The following is a 27137-nucleotide window of genomic DNA, read 5'->3' as shown; positions in this document are numbered from 1 at the left end:
AAATTAATTAGATTATGATTGTATGGGATGGTTTGGATAGGGATGATCCTGCTTCAAGCAGGTGGTTAGACTACATCACCTCTGGAGGTTCTTTCTAGCCCTACTTCTCTATGACTCTATGAAGCTTCTATCTCCTTACCTTTCTAAAGAAGATACCTGGTGACTGGCCAAAATAATTCTGAAACCGAGACAGATTTCTCACTGAATAACTTGCCTTGGTTTGGAAGCCTAGGGCATGTATAATTTCTGGTGTCTCGCATGTTAAGTCTATCTTTTCAGTCAGTCTAGGATGAAATTCTAACAATTTAATACCATTTAAAATGGATAGATTTTAATGAAAATGAATTATTTATAAAGTTAAAACACAGCATTTTCACAGATGTAAATCAACTGTTCGTTGTCTTTTTTTTCTTTTCTCTCTCTCTCTCTCTCTCCTTTTTTTAACTAATTTGGTACAGTGCCTTGATGCTTAATTTATAAAGTACCCAAGCACTACAGGGTTTTGGAAAATGTACTTTTTTGAGCAAATGCTTTGTTTTGTCACCTCAGACAGTCCTTTAGGTATGTCATTTTCTCCCCTCTTGGTATTTTTGTCACGCTGCATAAGCTCAGTTTTATGATCTTTCACTGGCAGCCAAATTCTGCCTTTAAATACTTGTGGGTCTCCCCTAATTTCCATGGGATCTGTGTATTGGATCAAAGGACAGAAATAATTCTGCAACTCATTCCAAGATCATTCTTAAAGTTTTCTAAGAGTTTCTGAAAAAGCAGCCATCATAAGTTAGAGGCCATTGTGCCATTCTTAACTTGTATCAGATTGGTCACAAAATTGAATTTGATCTGCAGTTATGTGCAAAAAATATGAGAAAGAAAGCAAAATACTCCAAAATGTGTCTTTCTCTATCTCACACCTATACTTGTTGTCTCTAGATTTCCTCTTTTTATATAAAAATGGATTTTTACCAATGCACTGTTTATAAATTGGCAGTTAAGTTACTTTATTTTTCATTTATAGTTTGCCATTTAAAAGACAGGAATTAGGTTTCATGTCCAAAAAGAAACGCATTGGCATTCTCTAGCAATAGAAATTTCTTTGCCATTATTCCCTGCCCTGCTTTTCATCTGGCATTGACTTTCAGTGGCCACCTGGAAGAATCCTCTTTTTTGCCAATGATAGCTTGCCACCACTTAATTCCGTATCAGTTCCATCTGCCTTCTGGATTTCCTGTGCACGGGAGAAAAAGAGCTGCACTGGCTTCAACAAGCCATCCGTATGAATCATGAATCTGTAATAATGTGGGGGAGTCTAAAGAACTCTGTCCAAAATGTATCCATTCTATAGACATATAACTTTAGGCTCTTGTGTACAGCTAATACTCATCTATTCAAAACCATATGCAAATAGAAGCAAGATAAAACATAAGAAGACAATCACAAAAAGGATGCCGGTTTGGATTCAGAAGGTATTAGGCAATGGTAGTTATTCAGTGGTGCTCAACCTTTTGGCCCCATGAGCCAGATGAGTGGTGTGGGGCCAGACCATCAGCCAGGTAGAGCCCTGGGGCTCAGCGTACCCCCTCCCCCCCTCCTCCTTTCCATGTGCCAGGATTGGACTGGGGCCCAGCACTGCTCCCTCCAGTGCCCTGTGCATTGGGATTGGACCCTGAGGGCATGGCAATGCAAACCACCTGCTAATATTGGGTTCCAGGGGCCCCAGATACTGGGATTGGGGCTCTGGGGCCCAGTGCTGCCCTCATCCAGCCCTGCATCTGGGATTCTGTGCCTTTTCTAGCATTCAGGGCCCAGGGCTTCCCATGCATCTGCAAATTTGGTAGCAAGGGAGTGGCCCCCCACTGTCAATTTTCCTGACCCGTGGAGAGCCCCACAAGCCGAATGACACAGGGCCGCAGGTCGTATCTGGCCTGTGGACTAAGGGTTCAGCACGCCTCTAGTAATTACCTCTTCACTTTGTTTTGAAACTTTGCAAACCTGTGAAAGAATCTGGTATATCGGGAGGTTGAATATTGGGACAAATATGGCTATTTTTTTTCTTTCAATGAGCACAGAGAGTTTTGTGATATAGTTCCACTGTGTGCTCTGAGAGTGTGCAGTGCCTACAAAGAAAACAAAGAAGTAAAATTACTTTTTAAAGTATAAAAGAATGTCTGAGTGGCTATAGAGCATATTAATCATATAGCCACGTTTTCTAACTTGTTTTCTGAACTATAGCAGTCTTCAGTTTTTCTTTTTATTTTAATTTTGTACCTCTAAAGTAAAATTATGTAATAAATACATTAGTTAAAATAATATTTTATATGCCTAGTTTTAATTAAACTTTGTAATTAAGCTTAATGTAAGTGAAATCACAAGATTTGATTAACTACTTCCTTTTAGCTGTCTGAACTTACGTTGTCTGCATTAGAAGGTACAATCATCTTATTTGAAAAGCTTTGTTCTGTTAACAAAAGACAGAAAAAATAAATTCAGTTAGGGTCATAGTGGTTTAATTTAATAGTATTACAATAATAAGTACTATAATTAGTTTCATATTCTTCTTCTTTCCCAGAGGACAAGATTTTAGTTTTGATGCCTACTTAAGGCATGAGAATGACAGCAAAATTAATGTCATAACCTTTACAGCCTGTTTATAGTTTTCTGTGTAGTACCCTAAAGGATTTTATGAAATAGTGTAACATCTAAAATAAACCACTTAGTATGGACAAGCAAAAATTAGGTTAATTGGGTTCACTGAATAGTTAGATGCTAGAATGTCTATCAAGGCATACATTTCATACTTAGACAAAAATCACTGGAATTTTTCCATTAAATTATCTTTTAAATTACTACATGTGTACACTCTTCTCCTTTGGAGCTACTGTTTCTTAAAGTCCAATTTATTATGTAGTTTGGGATTTTTTCAATTTATTTAATCTAGTTTTGTCCTTTTCAGTAATGAAATCAATTTGTCAATTTCACTTTTCACAACTACAAAGTGACAGCCCTTGATAAGCTATGTTCTGTGACACTGATGTGAATTTTTCTTTCAGTAGAGTCCTGTCAAAGACAGCTGTCTCTCCAGCCTGGTTGAACTTCTGACATTAGATTTCATTCTTCTTTTTTACCAAGTAATAATCTGCCTTTACAGGAACCGTCCTGAGGTCCAGATCTTGATCCTTTTATTTCAGTGTTGCATATTATTTTTTAATAGTGGAGCTAATAAAATCATGACTATGTAGTCTTATTAAAGCCCTAGAAATGAAATGGGTCCTAGGTAGAGAGGATAAAATTGTTAATTATGATGCAGAAAAGGCAAAAAAAATCAATTTTTTTTGTTTTGTGTTTGGAAAGTAGATTACTATAGAGCACCGTGTGAATATTTTCCTGCCCATCAGCATCTAGGCAGAATATTAAACAGATTGTTTAACATTCTTACTAGTGGTAAACAATTGTAAACCAGGAAGCTGGTATAACTACATACCACACATCCCCAAATAAGAGAAGCACCTTGCTTTTTGGGAATTCAAGATAAAATAAAAAAGGATTTTTCTAGTTATGGCTCCATAGAACTGCCACTGCTGCTGCATGCAGGAATCAAAGCAGGCTGCTTCTGCTTCAAGCAGAAAGTCAGCTTCCCTGCTTAAGACATGCACTGCCATTTTCAGGGACTGATTTTAGGGGGAAAGGTACACGTTGTATGTGAATAAATATAGTATATTTCAACATCCTGAAATTGTTGGCTGAGATAATCTATCTTGTGTGCTGATATTTTAAAATAAATCTTGAATTGTAGAGGAAATTACAGAACACTGGAAATGTTGTTAATGTTATGCCTATATTTAAAAAGACAAGTGGTATGACACATTATTATAAAGTGGTCAGCCTGTAATCAATTGTGAGCAAAAGAATGGGAAAGCCAATGTAGGGTTCAATTATGGAAGCATTAAAGGCTAAGAATGTAACTAAGGCCAGTTAACATGGTTTTATGGGAAATAGGTCTTGTCAAACAAGCCATAATTTCATTTTTTCATAAGATTACAAGAAGAGTTGATGATGGTAACTATGTGAATGTAATACATTTAACATTTTATAACATGTTTGACTTAGTACCTCAAGCATTCTGGCTAAAGTAGAACCAGTCAATATTTAGACGAAGAGTTTCCACACAAGGAATTATTCTGGAATAGCTGTCTTAGTAACTTTTCTAATTTTAGGCATTTTGAGGCAACAGCAGCAGTTATGTCTGGCACTAACCCTGAGATATTTGGTCCTTACACTCCCAACACTTCAGAGTAATTCTGAAAGGCAAGGCGAGATGAAGCACAGATATAGCTCCAAGCACAATATGGGATCACTCCACAGTGAGGCAGGACTCCTCCCAAGGAAAAAAAACAACCCTCTGAGTTCTTTATATCTGTCATAAACACAGATCCTTTAACTGATCCTGGCAGGAAAGTTAGTGATTTCCCTACTGACTTCTGTGATTGGTACCAAAGAGGGAAAAAGGGTAGACATCCCGGACAGAAGCTTTGCAGGAGAGGACACCTCATAACTCAAAGAAGCTGAGCTGAAGGAAAGAGATGCAATTCCCAGGACCTGGCCAGAAGACAGCTGTGGGAAAGGTATGCTAGGGGTGGTAGCAGGATTGCCAGAGATCTCTGGCTCGGAGGATACTAGAGGGAAACCAGCAGCTTGAAGTTGCAGAAAAAGGGATAAATTAAAAGTCCCAAGGTAGAGAGGGTTGAGTCTGAAAGACCTATTATTTAAAGACTGAGTAATTTAAATGCTCTTCCTATTCGGATCTAAGTACCCTGGCCTGTAAGTAGTATTGGAAGACCTGGAGGGAAACTGAGACTGAGTGAGTAATTCCATAGTAAACCAGCTATATGAGATTGGCTCCCCCTTCTGTATAGAAGAGAAAGATAAACAGTATAGGTAGCTGAGATATACAATTCAGAGGCCAATGTTGGCATTTAGGATTGGGTGATGCTGAAAGGACAGCAACAGATCCAGTTGCCAGATGAAACAGTGGTGTTGACATCTGTGGATTTGCCAGAATCATACGTACCAGACTGTAGAGAACTTGGACTTTGTAAATGCAGAAATTCAGTAAAAGTGTCATGTCCTGTTTGGTCATGGGTCTGTATGTGATCACCCAAAATATGGTAGTTGCTCCATATACATGATCACTCATGACTTTGATCACCCAGAATATTTTCAGGCTGTAATAAAGATGTCATATACTCCTGTATGTCGATTCTCCTAATTTTGGTTTCCAAAATCAAACAAGATGGAGCCATGGTTATTCTAATAACTGCTTACTGGCCAAGATGTTTTTGATTTACTGACTTGCTGCGGATGCTATTTTAGCCACCTTTCCAGCCCTGATTTCATATCCCCTCATGAATTGTTAGGGCCCTACCAAATTCCTGGCAGAAGTGGGTTGCATGGCAGCTCCTTAAATCTTGCAGGTTCCCTTGTGTGCCCCCCTGCCATTGCTGATTGGCTGAGGGGCCCTGGTGGCCTCGCTGCTGACCAGCGGGGAGGCAAAAATGGCACCATCTTTAAAACCGAAGTTTTCACCTCCCTGCCAATCAGGAGCAAATGGAAGGGCCCCTCGACCAATTGGCCGGGGGGGAGGGGTGCACTGAGGAACCTGCAAAATTAAAGGAGCTGCCGTACAGCCCACTTCCGCCATTAATTTGTTAGGGCCCTATGTATTGTTTATCTGGTCAGCTAGGTGTTGATTGGTAGAGTACAACAGGGACCATTCCAGTCAGTGTGAGAGATCCTGATAAATACAGAAAATAACTATATTTTTTGTATATAGCATGCCCCAGAATAAGATATGCGTCTTGTTTTTGAAAGGCAGAAGGAAGAAAAAAAGATCTTTCTTTGGAAATGCTGATAAGTAGAAGTAATTGAGTAGCAACAACTGCCATTACTGTTTTTCCTCAGTTATTATGTATACCTCAATTTCCAGCAACCAATATTTTGGGAAAAGGTACAAGTTGTACAAAAGAAAATATGATATTAATAAAAATGAAAGAGATTCTTGGTATGGTTGGCTTAGTGCAGCCTGGACTCTGTAGATTATAGTACCTTGTGCTGACTACTTGGGCTGTCAATGCCTACCTCATAGTGATTGTGGTGTGTCCTTCATCTTCGCAGTCATACAGTATGGTCTCTTGCCTCTTGGCCTTGATTTTCTTATAGACCTGTTTCTATAGACTTTGTTATATACTTAGTTTCTAGTTAGAAACTTGTTTTCTTGGGAGTCAGGATATCTCTTTCAGAGTGGTCCTTACATCTTCTCACTTTGGAGATGCTGTTCCTATTTGCTTTCACATAGGTGAGGAGAATGAACCAGCTCTAAGCACTTACAGCTTACCTTTCTCACACAACATTTCATAGGGACAGGATGATACTGAAGCATTGCCCTGAGTTCATCCCCAGAGTAGTCAGAGTGTTATCAGACTTAATCAGTTAACTTGTCTCCTTTCTTCCTGAAGCCCCACACTATATTTAGAAAGAAAAGTTATATATGTTGAATGTTTCTGTAGCCTTACTTAACAGTATTGACAGCCAGACAATTAACTGTGTCTTGAGTTATTCCTGGCTATAATCAACTATTGCAAGGACCAGGCAAAGAATACCTAGGGCTGTGAATAGACATAACTTTAAACCATTTTAGAAGGAGGATAGGATTTGAACAGGCTTAAAGTTACACCATTTATACGGATATAGCCATGGACAGATTTAATAGCTATATTGAAGCATCTTTTACTGACATCATTGAATACTGTTGAAACACCCTATCTGTTTTAAGCCCTAAATAGATAATGTTTAGTCTCACTGTGTTACTAGTTGGCTTGTCTACCTCTCCGTCTGAATGTAGAAGCTCTGTCCACTAAAGCTCAAATGACCTTCCCTGCCTGCTTCAGAAGGCTGACCATTTCTGAGCATGTGGACAGACTTAACTGAAATGTTGGAAAAGGCTTCAGAAAGGAAATGTTTGAGGCAAGACATAGCCCTGTGCCATTCTGGGCTAGAACATTTCAAAACTCTGTATCCTCCCCTGGTGTCAGCGTTCAAAACTCTGTAGCCTCCCCTGGTGTCAGCGTTCAAAACTCTGTAGCCTCCCCTGGTGTCAGCCAGTGACCACTAGAGCAGGCTGCAGCAGCCTGGAGCTCTGCTGTCAGTCTCTCCTCTTTTTCCCTCACTGGGACAAAAGGTAAAGGGAAGAGAAGAGCAGAAAGCTGGAGAGGAGAGGGAAGCTGGAGTGGAGGTGCAGCAGGGGGCTCCCAGATCCCTAGAACTTCTGTCTTCTCCCCCTGCTCTCCCCCCTTAGTAGTGGGAATCGGGGCTGGAGGGCCTGGCGCCGGCATCCCGAGTGGGGAAGGAGGGTGGGGAAGAACTGGGTTCCAACCCCAGCTCCTACATGTGGTCCCTGTGCACTCGGGGGCATTCTGTGGGTAACCAAAAGTGAAACACTCCAGAGTAGTACTTCATTTTGAGAGGTGCTATTTTGGAGTGTTTCAGCACCGTCTAGAGCATTTCAAGGGGCATGTACATCTGTTAGCTGGCATTGAAACATTTCAAAGGTCTTTGAAATGTTTTAATTGTTACATCTGTCCACACCCTGAAATATACAAGGTGGCCACATATAATAATCCTCGCTGACTTTCAGCAAACATTGTGTTTAGAATGCAGTCGGATGCCAAGTTCAGGAGAGCAGTGCTATAGTCACTGTGCTATAGCAGTGCTATACTCCTCATCCTACCATGCAAGAAAGATGTTGCTTTTACCAGTCACCTGCAGTGAAGTCCATACTGACCTGCACTTGGAGAAAGAATAATTACTCACTCTACAGTACCTGTGGCTTTTCAGAGTAAGGATGCTCATTTGGAGCCCATGACCTGGCTTTTTCCCTGCTTTCAGAATCTTCAGGTAACATGAGACCCATCAATGTAGACACTGAGATCCATGCTATGAATATCATTTTGAAGAATGACAGTAGTTGTTGGGTAACAAGTCTGATTTGGGTAACTGTTGGATAACAAGAATCCCACCTCTGCACAGGTGTAATAGCAAGAAAACCTACTCTGATTACAGCCATGTGGTTGGAGAGGAGATTAACATAAAGCTATGTATAATATACCCAATATTAAGATTTAACAAGAAAAAAAATCAGGCTGAATCAGTAAATAAGTTTAAACCAACTGTCAGTAAGTATTTGTCAGCATAGTCTGATAAACATAGGAAATGATTTTTAAAATTTGCAGTTAAACTTTATAAATTAAGGTCAACTTAAATTTTTGCAATTTGTATTTTGGTAATGACTTGTTGGCTATGAATCTTGGTACGGTTAAATTTAAGACTACTTGAGAAGATTCTCACAGGCAGGATGTGTGCTGCTCCCAAATCAAAGGGCAAATAATGGCTAGACATCTCTGTACATTTGAAGTATTCAGAAAGGAATACGAGAGTCAGGAAAAGGAGTCAAACTGCTAAAAATACAACCTGTAGAAGGCTGTGGTTTGACCTTATAAGTCAACAGTGTCAGACATCTATAAATAATTAAAGTGCTCCTGGTGAAATTAAGCTTAATTGGAATTTAACTGTAGATTATCCATTACCATAGAAAAGACTATTACCATCAGAGTTTTATCTATTTAGAGGCCAAAAATCCCTCTTGTTAATCCAGTATTGCCCTCTTGTGAGGAAGGAGAATCTGAAAAAATGTAATCTATAATCACTTTAATCTAAATTTAACAAAATTAATCTATATAAATATCAGCTGGTGCAAAGAACGGGCAAATATCAGTAAGAAAGGATTGGGATGCACAGCAGGTTAAATTCAGTGTAACGTACATTAGTTTTGCATATGGATGCAAGTTATACTGCTGTCCAGGCAAACAGTTGACTAGGTCTGCTGGGGTAATTCCTGCTGTGGGCACAGTTATCTTACTTCAATAGTCAATAGTGTAGGAGCCAGTGTATGAATTGCACAAACAGCTGCCCTGGGATAGAAGAGACATATGACACTTCCTCCAGGATAAATTATATGAGTATAGGTTTACCCCAGATTTCTTGGGGCGCTTCCACACCAGATACTAATAAGTTATATTGTTGTCTGTCTACTCTTTCTGCCCCTCCTACCCCCACAAGTATAAATGTGTAATGTCCAGGCTATAAGTTTTATAGACTTTTATTTGATTTGATATGAAATATTTAGGAGCACCTTTTGCCACACTTACTCAGCGTACATAAGTTCTTGTGTTATGATGTTTATAAGTCATTCATAAAAGACCTGGCAAGAAAAGTAAATAACACTTATGACTGAAGTAACAAAAATTCCTAATTCGTAGTATCTTCTAAGATTTATTATATTATTTGGTCCTGTTTTACTTTACAATTGCTCCCAGGTATTTACAGTGGCAATGCATTCATATTTTACTAAAGATGAATTGTAAAACTTGTTGAGAAAATAATTAAACTTAAGAACATGCATGCTAGCTCAGTAGCATGTGTGCATTGATTTACACGTTACAAGTTTATTTTGAAAATAAAATTGAATGTTGATGTGTTTTTAATTGATTAGCGTGATGGTGTTGAGTGTATTAGAGTTTTAGGGGGTTGGATACGTCAGAGGTTTAGTATGGTAATGAGATTCAGAGCCTTTATGCTTTTAACCTCTACCATAAGATACAACATATTGATGACCCGAAGTTACTGCCGTCCAAGTAGAATTCCAACACTGTAAAAAGTTTATTTTTGTGACATCATAATTTGATTGTAATTTTTATATGTAGGCATGTTGACACTATATTTGTAGTGTCACAATTTCATGACAGTGAGTGTGTTGGAAAACTTTGCAGGATAGCCATATCAAAAACTTGAGCAGTCATACAAAAATTAGGACTGAAGCCAACAATATGGTCTGATTACTGTTCAGCAACCTTTTAGTGTCTTTTCTCTGTGTATTCAACTTGAGCATCATGTTACATTTGGCACTTCTTTGAAAATATTTTCTGAGAAGTCAGTAACTAAATGGGATGTAGCAACTGAACTCTCACTTTTAAAGGTGGCTTTGTCACATTGAGATTTAAGTGTGCTGCCTGGGAAATTTAAAGTCCTTTTCACTACTGCTATAATTGTGAAACTGTATGCAAAGTACTTTTACCTTCTAGTGTTGTTATTGGGCCTTTTAAATTAAAAGTTAAACTAGAAATCTGTCTATTTAAAATTATTTAGAAAATGCACAATAACCTACAAGTCATGATATTGTTTTTTTAGAGCTAGACGTAATGTTCATTGCAGTCACTGGAAAGTCTTTCATCAGCTGCATTGGGTTTTAAATTAGGCTCTTAACACAGATGATGGTATACATCCTTGGAGGTTTTTAAGATCTAGGTACACAAAGCCTTGGGTGGGGTGATCTAGTTGAGGGATGGTCCTGCTTTGAGCAGGTGGTTGGACTAGATGACCTCCTCAGGTTCCTTCCAACCCTAATTTTCTGTGATTATGACCTATAATAGTACTTGTCTTGTTTAGTTACTTTTTATGTAATTTCTTAGTGGTTAGATTTCTTTCTGCTTGCACTTTTTACAAAATTACTGATGAAAAAAATCAGGTCAAAATGATTAGAGATTTTTTTATGGTGTCTTCTAAAATACAGTGACAGCCTCATACACATTACATGTAGCTGTGCTTGAAGTGGCAACTTGCTGGCTAGTTTCTGCAGTGTTTATAAAATATTTTGAGAGCTCAGGTTGTCAAAACTGTCATTTGAAAGTTCATTATTTTATCAGACAACTCATACAGCAGTTATGAATGACATGAAAAAATAATTTGATTTGTACATTGAGGACTAAATAGTCCTGATCACATCTGATGACCCTTGTATTTCTAATTAGAAAGGATAGAAAAGTTTTCCTCCTACCTCAGAATCAATGACTTATAAATCTGTTCAAAATTGTATTTATTGAATTATAAACTTTATTTTTGAAACTTAAGACATCAAAAAGTTGAAAGATCTGCATTTGTTTCTCTTCTGCAGGAATGTTGCTGTAACTGTCAAAGGACATGATGCAGAATCCTTTAACGGTTTCTGGAGGTATGGTATGAATTCAATGCATTTTAGACAAAACTACAGTTTTGTCTTTTGGAATGTAGTAGAATAGTAATAGAAATTAAATTATTCTCTATGGAGCTCGTATCCAACTTATTCTATATTCACTTTGTTAATAAAGTAAAACTGGCTGAGTGACACAATCATGATAGTAGTGTAGTTAGAGCACTTTAGAGTTTTTGCTATGAGAAGGATTGTTATTTATTTATATTCACCATCTGCAATTGAAGGTGGAAATTAATGTAATTTGTGTCCAACTCATTCAGCAGTTTTCCGTTACTGTAATATAATTCCAGTCCTTTTTAATAAATTTGAAGATTATGAAGTTTAATTTAATTTTCACCTAAAATTATAGTGGAATTTGGAAACAGAATTTTGAGACTGTTTTACTCCACCAGTAATCAGTGTAATTTTCCCATTACAATACAGACAAAATGTTAAACGGGTGATGAGATAGTACCTTGTGTGTCTCTTGTTCCCGTTGAAGGGCATTCACTATCAGGGGGCATTCAGCTGTCTTTTCCTGTAAATTAGCATTTTAATAGAGTTAAACTGTGGGTGTTCTTTTCTCCCAATGCTAGTATATACATGTATGTGTGCTGTAATGCATGTTCACAACGCTGTGAATTTTGATTGGACTTTCAGTCTTAACTTTAATTCCATTGCTATGTCAGTCTGTCACAACACAGACTTAAATGACTTGAATGCTATTTGTGTTAACAGTAGTCTTAAAAACTGAGAACATGCACCATGGATGAGATATAGATCATTTCAGACTATCAATTAAAAATGCAGTATTTGTCCAAATTTAGAAACAAAATCCTACTGTTTAACTAAAAGATGTGTTTAAATGCATTTTTGCCATTTTTCACGTATGGATATTTTATACAATGCTATGAAAGAGCTAAAGGAATTATTGTGGTATATCATGTAAATGCCTTATAGTTAGCAGATTCTTGGCCTGATGAACTATTATTTCTTTGGTGATATGCTTAATATTTTATAAATTAATTTGCCCTTTGTCCTAACTTTAAAAATCATTATTTTATTTTCATTCTAAATTAAAAGGATTTGGCCATCTTGTGGACAAATTAACTGTTTGTCTTTAATGTTAAAGCGGCAAGGATTTCATTGTTGACATAAATTTAGACAAGCTTTCAAGTACAAGACATTCTTTCACCATTTTTGAGGAAATAGAAAAGAAAAAGCTTAAATTGGTGATATTAGTTTCTTAACTTGAAGACAATTGAATCAGATTTTTAGAAGTGGTTTTTAGAATGTCCATTCCAGGTTTATGTTATATGGGCCAGTTTTCAGCCCACAGTGAATATGACAGCCAAATTATAAACCTGGAAAACTGAAGTTATAGTGGAAATGTCTAACAGGATCCTGTCTAGAATTATCAGGGTGAAACTATATAATCTAAAAAATAGTAGTCCTGGTTTAAGATGTTGTATTCTTTTGCCATAAACAGTATTTAGTCCTTTTGAATAAAAAATTGGACTTTTTTTCCTAAACATGTATTGGCACTATGAAAATTCAGAGTGCATTAACAGTTCATTATGATTTATGTCCAATGATAAGCTGACATAGTTCTTATGAATAAGTGGTGTGAAAATAAATTATAATGGAGGGGTCAATTACACACAAAGTACTATTGTTTTATCAGCCTATAAATCTACTCTTTGAAAGTACCCATTATTTTTTAACCAACTACAGAAAGTCATAGCAGTTACTGTTCACACAAGTTCTTTGATTGACAACCCAAGCCCTTTAGTCCTACTATTTGTGATATAATAGCCGGAGCTCTATTGTAATTTGATATGTACTCCTGCAGGGCACATGTATCCTGGTCAGCCTACATATTTATCATTACTGAGGGAAACAGTACTTCATGAGCTGAAGTTTTCAAAGGGATTATTGCTCCAATGACAAAGGAATTTCCTTCCTGATAAATATGTAAATTTTGTGGATTGAATATTTTCCTCTAGAATTTGGAAAGCTTTACAAAAATGTCATTTGTTAGTAACCTGGTGAATCATAATTGCGTCTTATGATCTAATGTTACATGCAGAATTTCACTTGAAAGCTGACATTTCTAGTTGGTATTTTGTTCCCTTCATTCTGGAAACTTAGATTTTTCAAGTTTGCTATAGGACATGCAAAATATCGTTGTGGATTATCAGCTGTTTGGAGAGCTCTTATTGCTTCAGAATGGAAACACTGTCAGTTTTATAACACTTGTCCTCAAGGCAAAGCTAAAATGAGCGGGACTTATAAAATGAAACTGGCAAAATCTAATGGTGTATTTTAAAATATTTGCTAACATTTTAGGAGTACACAATTGAAAAAAATCTTATGAATGGCAAACTAGAAACAAAGATTTGCTGCTTGGGTATATTTACTTTAATCAACAGCATGTTAAAAAAATCAATCACGTATTTTAGTTCAGTATGTATCAATGTCAGTAGGGTCGTTTGGAGCTAGAAGCTCTCAAACTTCAATTAACCATGTAAATGTTCTTCATAGCATCAAATCTCACTTTGTCAGAACCCCTGCTGCCTTTATATCATTAACATAAATGCAGGTGCAAATAGCATTTATGTACTTTGATAGAAAGCAGTTGGAGACGTTTCACTGTGGGACACAACACTTTCAGATTGTGTACATCTGTTCAAATAATGTATCCAAGCCCAGTGACATGAATGCAGGGATAAAAACATCTGCCCCTGAGACCATTTGCTGTACAACAGATGCTTACATCTTTATTTATGCAGATGGCTTGTGTGATGACTGAGCAATGATGAAAGAAAAAAGTTTGATAAAGATTTCTGAGTGTTGGTTAGACTAAGAAAATATGCCAGACATTTTGTTTTCAAATATCTAGTGCAAAAATGGAAATCCATAGAAGTCTACTAATGCGTTTAGTAAAACAAACGCATTGTTCTTGGCGTTAAGTGGATTGGCACAGAAATCATACACAGAAATTTGGCTCAGATCAGCACAAAAATTCCACTGTAGTTATGAAAGACGCTAAAGAGATTACTTGGAATGATGATTTTTGACAAGTTTGTGTTGTGCTTAAAGATTTTCATATCCACATTCAAAGTTATAAAAAAAACCTTGATTGAGAAATATTTCAAATTTGCAAAAAAAAAGTAATAGGTTAACATAACATCTTGAAAGGTTGATAAATAAATAAAGAGTTTTGCGTGTGAAAGTTAATATGTGATGCTGTAAGTGGCTTCAAGGCAGATGCTATTTCTCGGTAAAAATATTTAGTAAAAATTATGAAGACACAAGACTTGCAGTTTCACATTTCTGTTGTTTTTTAGATTATTGTGGGATCATCCACTTGCATTGCTATGCTTTGTTGAAATGGATCTTTGATTATAAACTTGTATTTTCATAACAGAGCATCCATTAGTGTGAACTAAACTTCTGAGTTAGACTTAACCAACACACGGAAATGGAGGTGGCTTAAAATGGAACTTTATTTTTAGTTCAGACTCCCTCTGCTGGACTTTGGCAACGTGGAACTCTTAACATTTCTTAATTATTTTTGCCTGTGGGAGATTATCTTGAGCCCACAGCTCTCCACACATGTGCTTCAGAGTGAGACAACATCTTGTCACAAACTGTTGGGTTCTCATAATAAACATCATTTTCAATTATTAAAACTAGAAAAACTTGGTGAGCTGTTTCTGTAGGGCTACCTGAGGATACCTCCTGCATATACTTATCTTTCTACTGGTGCCTGTATCACAGGCACAGGCAATTATTTTGGCTGGAGGTCCACTTACCAAATTTTGGCAAACTGTCAAGAGCCGCATGGATATCCTCACTCCTTGACAGGTGCCCACCCCTTGGTTGCCAACTTGGGACCAGAAGTCCTGCCCCCTAACTGCTGACCTTTGCCACCAGAAGTCCCTCACCTTGCCCCCAGAAGTACTCCTTTTGGCAAGGGGGTTTGCCATCTCGGAAGCAGAAAAATACCAAATTATATTCTAAAAATCAAACATCTACTACAACATTCATTAAGTTGATTTAAAAAAAAATTTTTGTCCTGATTTACTTGTGTTTGTGTAATGTACATAGAGGTGATTGTATAATAGCTTAAAATTAAGTCTTACTCTTGTATATTGTGGGAGCAGTGTGTGGGGTATGGGTGGGTGGGTATAGGTTTGTGGGGGGCTGTGGGTATGTGTGTATGTGAAGTGTGGAGGAGGGTGTGTGAGGGGGCTTTGTTGGGGGGTGGATAGGTGTGGGTGTGTATGGAGTTTAGGGGTGTGTGGATGTGGGGTAGGGAAGCATGTGGGGCTGTGTGTGGATATGTGGGGTGTGGGTGGGTATCAGGTTTGTGGCAGGCTATGAGTGTGTGAGGGGAGGTTGGCTGGGGGGGTAGTGGCATGTGTAGAGGGAGAGGGTGGCTTGGGTGTAGGGTGTACATGGGGGATGTAGGTGTTCACAGTCCTTGCCACCGGCTCAGGGCACTTAGGGCCCGCGGCTGGCGGAGCCCCTGTCAGCACTCCTGCTAGTCCAGGCTCAGTACTCCTGCCTCCAAGACACCAGCGCAGGACCCTTCTGCCCGCCTGGTCCCTGCCGCTTCCCCCTACATCTGCTACAGCTGCCCTTCTCTACCTTCCTGTTCTCTGCTTCCCCCCCCACCCCCCCCCAATGGCTGCTCTGGCACGTGATTCCCAGCTGCATGGCCAGGTCTGCAGAATGTAGCAGGAGCCAGCCCAGCCTGGCTGCCTGGCTGATGCTGCACGGAGCCAGCTGGGAATCATGCGGGCCGGCTCTGGCTGCTTCCTGCAATCTGGCTATGCAGCTGGGAGCCACATGGTGCCAGAGCGGTCAGCAGGTAAGTGCATAGGTGGGGTGAAGTGGTGGTAGCGGATGGGAAAGCGGGGAAATGGCCGTTGCAGTGGCAGCACGTAGGGGGGTGTGGCAGTGGGCAGGAGTGCAGTAACAGCTAGGCGGGAGTGTGGGGCCCTCACCAGTGCCCTGGCGCCAGGGCCAGTGGGGCCCTGGGGTGCGATGGCAGGAGTGCAGGGCACAGGCTGGTAGAGGCTCTGTGGAGCCAGGCTGACTTGTGCCAGCAGGGAGAGGGGCAGAGCCAGGCCGGGCTCCATCGTCCTTCTGCCCTGACCTGGCCCATGCTGGCCCTGGTGTACTGGTGTAGGCCCTGCACTCCTGCCCAGCTGTCGCTGTGCCCCCACCTGCTGCCACTTACTCCTCCCGACCTGCAGCCACTGCAGCCACCGTTTACCCACTATCCTGCCTGCCACCACTTCTCCCCATCCCCCCGCCTGCCCACCAGCTGCTCCAGCACCACATAGTTCCTGGCTGCATTTCCAGTCTGTAGCATGCAGCAGGAGCCAGCCTGGCCCCAAAGACTGGGACGATTGCTGGTGGTCCTCTCCTTCCCCCTGCTTTCTTTGCTGAGTTGCACAAGGGTGGGGGAACATCCATCCCCAGGGTCACCAGGCCAGAAGCTTTTGCTAGACAGAAGCTTGCAGTTGGCGGCTGACGGTGTGCGGGGAGAGGGGTGGGGCTGGGTGGGTCTTGCTGCTATGTCTTCTGGGCCCTGTCACCTCTAGGTCCTGCAGCCAGCTGTCTCTGTGTCCTTCTGCCCCTGGCAGGGCCTTGTCATCTTTGACAGGCAACCAGGGGCAGATAATCATTAATTTTCTAAATTTTTTAGGGGCCCCACAGGCCAGGTGGATTGGCTTGGTGGGCCACATGGGTTGTATCACACTTCACCACTGTATTTTATATGATCACATGTGACCAAGGTATACAGTCATCTCCCTCACATTGCATCCTGGTGCAACCGTGACTTTCATTTTACCTCAATTACTGTAGTGCAGAGCTCATTTGTATCAGTCTACCCAGTGGGCGCGTCTATACAAGACGCGGTACTGCACGTTAATGTAGTTTGATGCGTAGTAAGTGCATAGTAAAAACCCTTAATCTCACTTAAATTTGCTACTTGCAAATTATTCCACCTAGATTTTAATTATAATGTGCGTTGTAGCTGCTCAAAATCACCTTGAAAAAAAATGAATGCATCTTTTTGGAATATTATGGAACTCCTTTAATTTGCTTATTAAAGACCAGAGTTGCTCCAGGTAACAATTTCCTCCATAATCTCAGCCAGAGTTAAGTGATCTTTCTCCAATTAAATGTTCATCTGAAAATTAAAAAAGGAGAAGGCGAGGATAGAAAATATAAATATAAAAGTTCTGGATACAGATGCTGCATTCAGATGTCAAGTCACCTGCTTTCGATGGAATTGCACTCCATGCAAAATTCCTCGAAAAAGATTCTCCAAGACTTATCCAAATTTAACAACGCGTTCTGCAGATTAGCCCTTCCAGCAGAGATGATAAAGTCCTGAAATAAGTATTAAAGCAAAAATTCCCAAAATGTCAAGCCAAGTCTAACAGTCAAGTTCTAGCCTTCTATTTCATATGGAATCAGCGAGCATTTTTCCCAGCTTGCAGTACAAAAGTCAACATCCTACTTTTTTAACACCTAGGCCGCATCCAGACAAGTGCAGCTGCGTGGTATGTAGCACTGTAGACATGTCTGCGGCACCACATACTGCACATTCAGCTGTTCTCCACGCTGCAAGGGAGAAATGCAGGGGGGGGGGCGGGTTGACCCCGGCTGCTGGCCAGCCTCCAAGTGCCAGGATCATTGCTGCTGCTACAGCCCCAGAACCCCAGGTAAAGCTGCTGGGGCCAGGTCCCCTATCCCATCACGGTAACCTGCCTTCCACCTGAGGGCATGTGACACAAGTGTTCCCGGGGGACAACTAGTGGCGGCACGTGGTATCCCACTGCTAGTTGTCCCCAGGGAACCAACCAAATGTCCACGGTCGGCCCTAAAGTGGCCCTAAAGTTAACTTCATGTAATATATATTTGCTGCCTCAGGAATATTTAAGCTTAAGTGGTAATTTATAAACATTTTCTTTGTCCTCTCAACTGGTTCTACATTAGACAGATGGCTACTAAATGTCATAGAGAAAGGGATATTTTATAAAATGTCAAAGAATTTCCCCTGTCCTCTTCTTGCTATTGTCTGTTCTAGGAAATCTGCATCTAAAAACTATTTTGTAAGCAAGAGGAACATAATCAAGCTGTACTTGAAGCATCATACATGTTTTATTTTGCACTCTTTTTAGTCAGTATAAAGATGGGAAGATTTTATCCTCAGCCTATTTGAAAAGGAGGCAAGTTTCTGCATAGGAAAGATTTCATGACTTATTCATAAAATGGCTCCACTTGACCTTTTTCTGCATAGTTTCTCAAAAATTCAACTTTCATTTTCCCATCAGACCTGGTCACTCTTGTTTCCAAGTAGTTCAGGAACAATATTGTTTATTAATTACCACATTTATTAAGCATATCATGTCTTAGAATTTTGCTGAGGCTGTTGTGATCTTAATAATCCTACATTTTTTTAAAGAGAACTTGTATCTACTTTATGAGAAATTAATTATTTGTTAGGGCTATCTGTGTTTTGGGGCTTATCTTCAGAAACCTCAACTGGCAGTATTCACAGAAAAAAAAAATCAAATCCAGATTGTGTTCCTTTTGGAATGTAATGCTCAGGAGTCACTTAAAATTATATTTAATTCATATTTATGATGGCACAGTATATTTATGCATTCAGTGACTGATGATTCATATTTGTCTCTTTGGTTAGGCTTCATACATAAAAGTCCCCCCTAAAGTAAGTATCCCATAGAAGTCTTCACAAATCACCAGAGATGATTTTCTAACTTGTGTAACACCTGGACTGATGCAGGAGGAATAAAAATTAAACATTTGAATTGTGATCATACTAAAATAATTCCTGTATACTTGGGGCTTGTCTGTTGGAGTAGCAGTTTGTTCAGCTGAGACAAAATTTAAAGTCAGCAGGACCGTGTTTGGAAATGAGCATAAGAACTGGGAGCAGAACTGTAATACCTTTGATATGTTGTAACAAGTGGGCCATCCTGGGGCCAGTCCGAACATTGGCCCGCCCATCTGTCTAGGGCAGCCCGCCCACCTGCCTCGCCTGCCACACACTTTCTTTGTTCTATCTAAAGTTGTTCCTAGGCGGGAAGCTGCCTGTTTAATTGCCCTAATGCCAAGGTCAAATACATGGCTTCAAACCTCCCCTTATACCGTGCCCCATGCCTCACAGATGGCATCCACAATCACTAATACTCCCAAAGCCCCTTAGCTGGGCTGCACTCAGCCTCCCCCAGCCCAAACTTGGCCCCTGATCCAAAAAAGATTGAGAACCACTGGGATAAAAGGATTGGAAGTGAACACTAAAGGTGTCCTGCTGGTTCCCCATTGCTACATTATTCCCTGCCATTCACTATCACTCCAGTCTCTTTAAAAAAATTAATAAAAGTCACCATTACAGACTGAAAGCAGGTCAGTCCTTGCTATTCTAAATGGTAGAGTATCCGCAGCTGAAGAGTGCCTCAGCCTGCAGTGTATCTTCATGCTCAAAGGTAATTGTGTTTAACTTCAAGAGACTTCCATTTTTGACTCATAGAATTTTAACAAATTTTCCAAGGCCTGTTCCCTCTGTGATCTTGACTTCATCCTGTTTTCTGCACATATATGTACTTTCTGTATCTTAACAATATTGCGTTAGTGATGCATCTTGGTGTTTCAGCCCTATGCTATAACACTAAGTTTAATGTTGTGTTGAATTTATTTTTCTAACCTGTTTTAAATTACACATGTGAGAGAATGTCAGATTCCAGTTCCATGCAGCCCAATACTTTCCCTTTCAAGTCTGCCTCTACTAGTATTCCATTTAACCAGTTTTTAACGCATCCTACATTTCTGCTAATTCCAGCTTTCATGCCAGTCTCTGGGTCCCCATCTTCTTGTGTATTTCATTCCAGTCTCTGGCTAACTTTTAGTTCTAGATTTCTTCTTGCCTTTTTTCTAGGCTTCAGTCTCAGTTTCTGTTCCCCTCACTGATCCTTGTCCTGGGGTACTCTGTCTGTGTCGGAACCAGAAGCTTCCCCCAACCCCAGGTTGTCTGGACACAATTGGGATATTATTGAGATCACAAGAGAAACAGTTTCCGTGCTTTCAGTTCAGACAAATCCAGATCTATGACAATGTAGAGCTGCAGTTGCATGGAAAGTGTTGTTCAGCCCCAGGTTAAATCATGCCCAGTGTGAATGGGATTTTCAGTAAGTTTAGGTACTAAAATCTAAGAAGGTTCTACTGAGAAGAATTTTGAAGATCTTTTAATATAGCCAGTTTTGGATAGATTTGCAGGAAAGGCTGCTGGCCTGCCATATTTTAACTCCATTCTCCTTGACATGTGGGTGCTAGATCTGTTCAAAGAACAGCTTGCCTAAATTTTTTCTCCTAGCGATCTCTTTGGAAATGGTAGAACCATTTAGACTGATATTTCACTCTGCAGCAAACTGGAAAATTTCAGCTTAAGCAGTTTGAGTTTGGCAAAGTTACAGACAACTGAACACAGGAACTTATAATGGTCAGTGTCAGGCATCAGAACCACCAATTGCGAATATACTTAGCTGGATTCTGTGTTGAATCTATATAACTTGTGCATATCTGAAGTATAAAATGGCACTGCATTTAGCCCCCCTGTATTTGAGACCTTTTCTTAAAACCACCGAAACTTCAGTTTACTGGGAACATTTTTGTTTTGGTATCGTTGACTGCATGCCATGACACTAAAACTAAATCATCTTGTCTGTTTACCACATTAACTAGCATTACTTGTTTATTAAACTATCACCTTGTCTTTAGCATTTAATATATACGTTTTTAAAGTGCTATTTGAGCAGAGAAAAATGGCAAAGATCAAGAAGCAGTAGTTTTTCTTAATGCAATAACTGGAAGATAATGTTTTATATTGTCTTTTTTGTATTTCTTGTCTTGGGACCTACTTATAACTGACTGAAGCACTTCTGCAGGTGGTGTTTTTTTGTATGCTAATCCTGCTGAGAAACAGTGTGTCCAACAAACTATGCTGTGTCAGCAAACACAAGAAACTTGCTCTGGAAAGAGAGTATCCACAGGTATTTAGTGTGTATGGAAGTTTGCTAAAAAGAACTGGCTAGCTAACATTGACTCACATTGGTTTAATATTGATAATTGGTATAAAATTCTTCTCCTGAATTTCAGTTATGTATTCTTTCTAAAGATTGCTTCTTTTAAAGTCAGCAAAACAGTAAGGAAAATCAAGACAAATTTAATAAAATATGCAGCGCTCTGTTTGGGGATGGGCAGACAAAATAATTATACTGGATTGAAAGGTGGAGGAGCACACCACATGTCAAATTCATTTTCTCTATCTGTTTTGTACGTCTGGTATAATTCACGGTAAGCAAAAATTAAACTGAGGTGATGTGGAAGTTGTTTCATTCAGAGGTAAGCTGCCCAGGCTTAGTTACCACTTATTAGGCACACATGCAATCTACACATGCAGTTAATCTCTACACATGCAACTAATGCTATTTAGGCATACTGTGTAGTAAGCCTAAATAGGCCGCAGCTGCCTAGGTGCCAGAGGCACTCTTTGAAAGACAGCCCTGCGTGGTGTTCCCTGGCCACATGCTTTTCTAGCCCAGAGCAGTCTGCAGCCTGCTGGCACAGCCCTGTATGACACTGCAGATCCTGTGCACAGCATGCAATGACTGTTTGATACCCATGGGACAGATTGGGGAACAGGCGCCCTGCACCCCAGCCTCTGACCCACACCACCACAGGTGTGGATGCTGCGATGAAGCCACAGACAGGGGTCTCACCCAGGGGTGAAGGCTGTTACTGCTTTGGCTGCGCTGCCCATTCCCCTCCTGCATCCCTTCCATCCCCTCCTCCATAATGGCCTGCATGCAGTACTGGCCCTGCTGTTGTCAGCGCCTGCTCAGGGGCCTCACAGCACCTGGTTGAACATTGTCGGGGGGGGCCCAGCTGCTGGGGGGCCTGGCGTGGGGGCAGGGGCAGGGGGCCCTGGCTGCTGCAGGTGGCACTGCACCTCAGTCCAAGCCCACTGTGGGGCTTGTTACTGGGTTGCAAGTGGCTGCCGGGGGTAGGCAGGGCTGGGGCCATGGGCTGGGAAGTGGGCAGCATGAAGGTGACTGCCAGGGCAAAGGTGGTGTCTAGCACCCAATAGTCCTTCGTGGCCTCCACTGCCTGGGCCACCATGGTGGCCTGCCATTCCTGCACATCCAGCATCTTCTCGAGGAGGGTGACATGCCTCTCCTCTAGGGCCAGGAGCCTGTCCCAGAATGCACAGTCCTCGTGGTCTCTCTTCCACTCGCTCATGACATTCAGCATGTCAGGCTTGCTTCTCCACCACAGTGACCAGCCAGTCCAGTAGAAGGATCTGGTCTTGTGTCTACCGCTGTTGGAGGTGGTGAATGCAGAGGGCGCTGGCCAAGGTTGGCAGTGTCCCTGAGGTCACATCCCTGGAGGCAGCTGGTACTTCTTCCCTGAGAGAGGCTGTTTGTGAGAGTTTGCAACATTTCAGAGATAACATGTACTATGCCAAGGGGCTGTGTGCTACATGGCCTCAGATCAGGGCTTGTGTGTGCATAGGTGTCCAAAGAGCATGGTAAGTTGGCTGGGTGGGCCCTGCCTGCCATCCTGATCCCCTACCCAGGTTGGGCCAGATCTGGCTCCTGGCAGCAGCTGCTATGGCTGCTCCAGCCCAAATCCCCCCTTTCACCTCTGTAGGCCAGGCAGTTTGCTCTCATGGTGCCAGGCCCACACCAGTTTGGGTAGGGAGGAAGGGGCTTCTACCCGGCTGGGACACAGAGCTAGTGATGCCCTTACTCTCCCCACAGCAGGCCTCTCCAGAGGCCCCTGCCATGTGTGGTCTGCGGGCAGCCCCAGACCAGTGGTTGTGGTCAGTGACACAGACCCATTGTGCCCTCAGGGCCTTGACATTTATGCAGCACTACCACACTGACCACTGATGCCCCTGTTCCCTCATGAGGCCTGCTAGGGTCTCATGTATGTGGGCGTTGGAGTGCACGCATTGGGCAAACTGGCTCTGCACTTTGGCATCACTCCACAGTGCAATAAGGTCAGCTCTCTCTCCCTGTGCCCAGTTGGGGCCCTAGGATGCTGCCTGTGGTGTCACCCAGGATGCTCTCAAGGGCTCTACCAGAGACTCCAGGCCTTGGCACATGCCTGTAGCACAGGGGCATGGTGGGTGGGAGGCAGCCAGATGGTGGCACAGGCCCTGGGGGTCACCACCAGGTTCCATGGACCTGCTGCAGCCAGCATGGAGCTGCTGCTTCACAATGTGATGCGATGGCTAGGGGCAGGCAGCAGGTGGCACAGGCCCTGGGGTCAGGCCAGGGGTTTAAAGCCCAGGCTGAGGCAGGCAAAGAGGTGTCCCAGCCATGGGGCTGGAGAAACTCTCTGCCCCATGGCTCTGGGGCAAGCCTGAGTCTGGCCTTCTGTTGGTGTGGCTGACAGAGAGCCAATTTGGTCTTGGTTGGCCTCTGCACATGCACAACTGTGCAGTACCTACTGCATAATTAGCTTACTACCTGCTTTTGCAGGTAGTAAACTAACCGCTCAGTAGACTAATTTACTGCACAATAACTGCCTGCATGTGTAGACAGTGACACTTTACTGCACAGTAAATTAGTCTACTGTGCAGTAAAACATCTTTTGTAGATGCATCCACTGTGAAATAGAGCAGCCACATTAAACTGCTGTAAATCACATGGTGTGCAGTGAGTGCTCCTCACTCTTAACTCAGTATAACTGTTCCATCCATCCCTACTAAAAATCTAAATTCTTCATTTCCTTACATTCTTCATTTCCTTACAAAGCAAAGCCTGTCATTCTCTTGATTCATTTTTTCTGTCATTGGTCCAGTTGTGCACTTAGGGTAAGTAGTTACTATGAGATGGACTTCAATCTTTGTAATAAAAAGCAAAACATTTTTCTTATTTCTCACTGCTTTTCAATTGAACTAATTGAAACTGACAAGAGTTACCAAGAAAATGTGCTTTGCTTATCCTGGGACTAGTGTCTTCTAGCAGTAGTAGTTCAAAAATGTTTTTAACTCATTGGCTTCATGCAGACAATCAAACTAATTTTTTATACTATTCATAGATAGTATTATCAGAAAAGACAACCTTGTGACATACAGGTACTCCTCACTTAACGACCTACCTGTTTAACGACTGCGTGGACTTACGACCAGCTCTCCGAGCAGTCGGTATTGTACGAAATGTATTGTGGAAACGGCAGCGTGGCGTCTCAAGCCAAGGCACGCAGTATCAAGGGGCGGCTCCTCGCTTATCGACTAATTCGCTTAACGACCTAGTCGCAGGAACGGAACTCGGTCTTTAAGTGAGGAGTGCCTGTACTGTTTTCAGACTAAGAGTCTGCATTATTTAATAATGTCCTGCTCTTACACAGTGCTTTTCATCAATTTGTTCTCAAAGCAATTTCAAAGTAGATCAACATTATTATTACTGTTTTACTGATGGGAAGACTGAGGCACAGAAAAGGGAGTGGCTTACCCAGGGCCACCTAGCGGGCCAATTACAAAACTGGCAATTGAACTTGGGTTTCATTTAGAATAGCTGTATTTCGTGTGCCTACACTGCCATCTTAGTGAAGGCAAGAAGAACGATTCTACATGATCCATATTTATGTTAAGTTGTGTATGTAGGTATACAACATATTTTCTTGAATGCAAACATGTATATTTTCCCCAGAAACCAGCTGCTGAGAATTATAAGTGAGGAAACAGGGTAAAAGCAGGTTTTGCTACTTAAGTGTCTGCTGAGTCAATGTGAAAGTAACTACACAAGAGAGACTTCCAAGCTTTTGATGCTCATTTACCGTATATACTTGAATTCAAGTTGAGGTGCCCGGCCACACATGGTTAGCATGGAGAAAAATAACCCTCAGCTTGTATTTGAGACTTTCCTAGGGCAGGTGGTGACTCAGCTCTAGTTTTGTCCCCAGGCTCAGGGCTGAAGCTGAGGTGCTGCCTAAAATAGCTTATTTGGCAGGGGAGGGGACATGCAGCCAGGGGGGAACTTCCAACCCCACCATGTGCCCCCTGTGCCTGTACCTGTGTCCACCCTTGCTCCCCCTGCTGCTGACCCACCTGACACAGCTTCCCCTTCCCCTCTTATCTTTTGCTCTGGCTCTGTTCCCTCTAGCCCTGACCTGGCCTGGCCTGGCTTGGCCAGGTGTTCCTGCTGCTTCTCCCTAGTTAGACTGAGCTGGGGCCACCACTGCTGCAGACTGCCCCAGAGGAGCAGAGTAGGGTAACGGGAGTGGACAGGGAGGGGAGCAGGGAGTGGGGGTGGCAGGCCACAGGTGGTCCTGATCTGGCACCTGGGGTGGCCTTGGCTGTCATCATTCCACCCCATGAGGGTGGCAGGGAAAGCCTGACCCTAACACTGCCCTTCTGGCAAAGGGAATATGACCCAGCCCCATGGAAGAAGGGAGTGTGGCCTGGACCCACAGAGGGGAGAGGGTAGGGACATGCCTGGTCCCTATCCAGATGTGGGTGGGAAGAAGTGCTGCCTTTTCCAACATGGGGGGGGGGGGTGCAGCCCAGCTCTGACAAGTGGCATGTGGCTTGGAGTTTGGCAATTTGGCAGAGGGGAGAATGGTCATATAAATGGCTGCCACTTCCCATGTGGAGACCCGTGGGCCAGGTGCAATAGCTCTACAGGCTGCATTTGGCCTTTAGGCTAGAGGTTGAGCACCTCTATTTTATGCCAATTGTTGAATGGGATTTTGAGAAAATAAAAACAATGAGACCTAAGGAGCTGGGAAGGAGAGTGAGGGAAAGGAGAGTGGAAGCCACTGCATTTGGACTTTGATAAGCAGGGAACCTAGTTTTCTTTGATTAAAAACCCAAAACGATCTGATAAAAACTTAAGAATCCATGTTTTTCTATGCTGAGCCTCCACAATGCTGATTGGCTGAGGGAGGGGTCCTAGCATTGGCCCCACCCCGTGCCACTGATTGCCTGAGAGTGCTGCTGTTTATGCAACCTCACCCCTTGCTGCAGATTGGCAGCGAGGGGTGGGGCCTCGTGATGGGCAGCCTTCCCAGCCAATCAGCAGAGGAGGTAGAGCCACCATCTTGGCTGCTTCCCTGTTTGCTGGGGGTTTCTATGCCTCTGGCAGGCTGCTGCAGCAACCATGAGAACCACTGGCTCCCACATATTTTTCTTTTTTTTTTTTCTGGCGATTCTAACAATTCGCTGTAAAAGACACAAATTCCACATTTTTTCATGGCAATCAGATTTCTAGGACCCCTGGTTAGAAGGAGCTGCCAAATTTTCTGGAGTACCAAACAAACTGGTCAAACTATTGTATAAGACGACCCCCCCAATTCTTGGGAGGGATGACATTGTGACTTCACAGCTTCATAGCACCTCTTCCCATTTTTACCCAGAAACCTTGAAAGGGTACTATCTAGTAAGGATAATCTATTATAAAAAGCAGTCTCTAGTCCTTAAGGGAAAATATAATTCCCTTGAAATTTACTATGTTTAAGTAATACAGTCACTTTGACCTATGTTATTAGCTTTCAAGTTCAGTATCCAGTCTACAGCTCAGAATTATGTGCCTTGGCTGATTAATTACATTAATCCACATACTCATGTATGTATGTAACTTGCAATGCAAACTGTAAGGTGTTCAACATACGTGAAGAACATCCAACATAAATATCAAGTTGTTGGAGCTAGCAGTACTGGAAGAAACTTAAAATTGGCCTATATTTATCTTCAACATTTTGTATGTACATTTTTTAATACAGAGTTCTTAGTGTATATAATAAAGAACAGAAACTGCCGTAGTAAACAGCTTCAGGGTAATTCCTTTTTTTGTGTGTACTCTGTAACCTTCCACATTTTTTTTAATTGTTTATGTTTTCTGTTTGACTTAATACCTCTAGTAATCTTGAATTTCCCCCAACATATTTTCTTCTGCTCTCAGCATTT

At 41.7% G+C, this 27137-nt stretch overlaps 1 protein-coding gene across 6 annotated transcripts in view; it reads left to right on the top strand.

Annotated features, from left to right (window-relative positions):
* The window catches only part of ZNF438 (zinc finger protein 438), a 145979-nt gene that overhangs the window by 64143 nt on the left and 54699 nt on the right, over window positions 1-27137 (top strand). For 5 of the 6 annotated variants that reach the window (XM_059729130.1, XM_019498351.2, XM_059729129.1 and 2 more), the window contains one exon: window positions 11060-11116. The exons of the other annotated variant lie outside the window; for it this stretch is intronic. In XM_059729130.1, the coding sequence (XP_059585113.1) occupies window positions 11086-11116 (31 nt within the window). In that variant the 5' untranslated portion in view covers window positions 11060-11085. The remainder of the gene's footprint in view (window positions 1-11059; window positions 11117-27137) is intronic. 6 annotated transcript variants of the gene reach the window in all.

The sequence above is a fragment of the Alligator mississippiensis genome, chromosome 5 (assembly GCF_030867095.1).
Source record: "Alligator mississippiensis isolate rAllMis1 chromosome 5, rAllMis1, whole genome shotgun sequence".
NCBI classification, from domain to species: Eukaryota; Metazoa; Chordata; order Crocodylia; family Alligatoridae; genus Alligator; species Alligator mississippiensis.
Note: the sequence above shows the minus strand (reverse complement) of the source record. Positions and strands in the feature narration are given on the sequence as shown.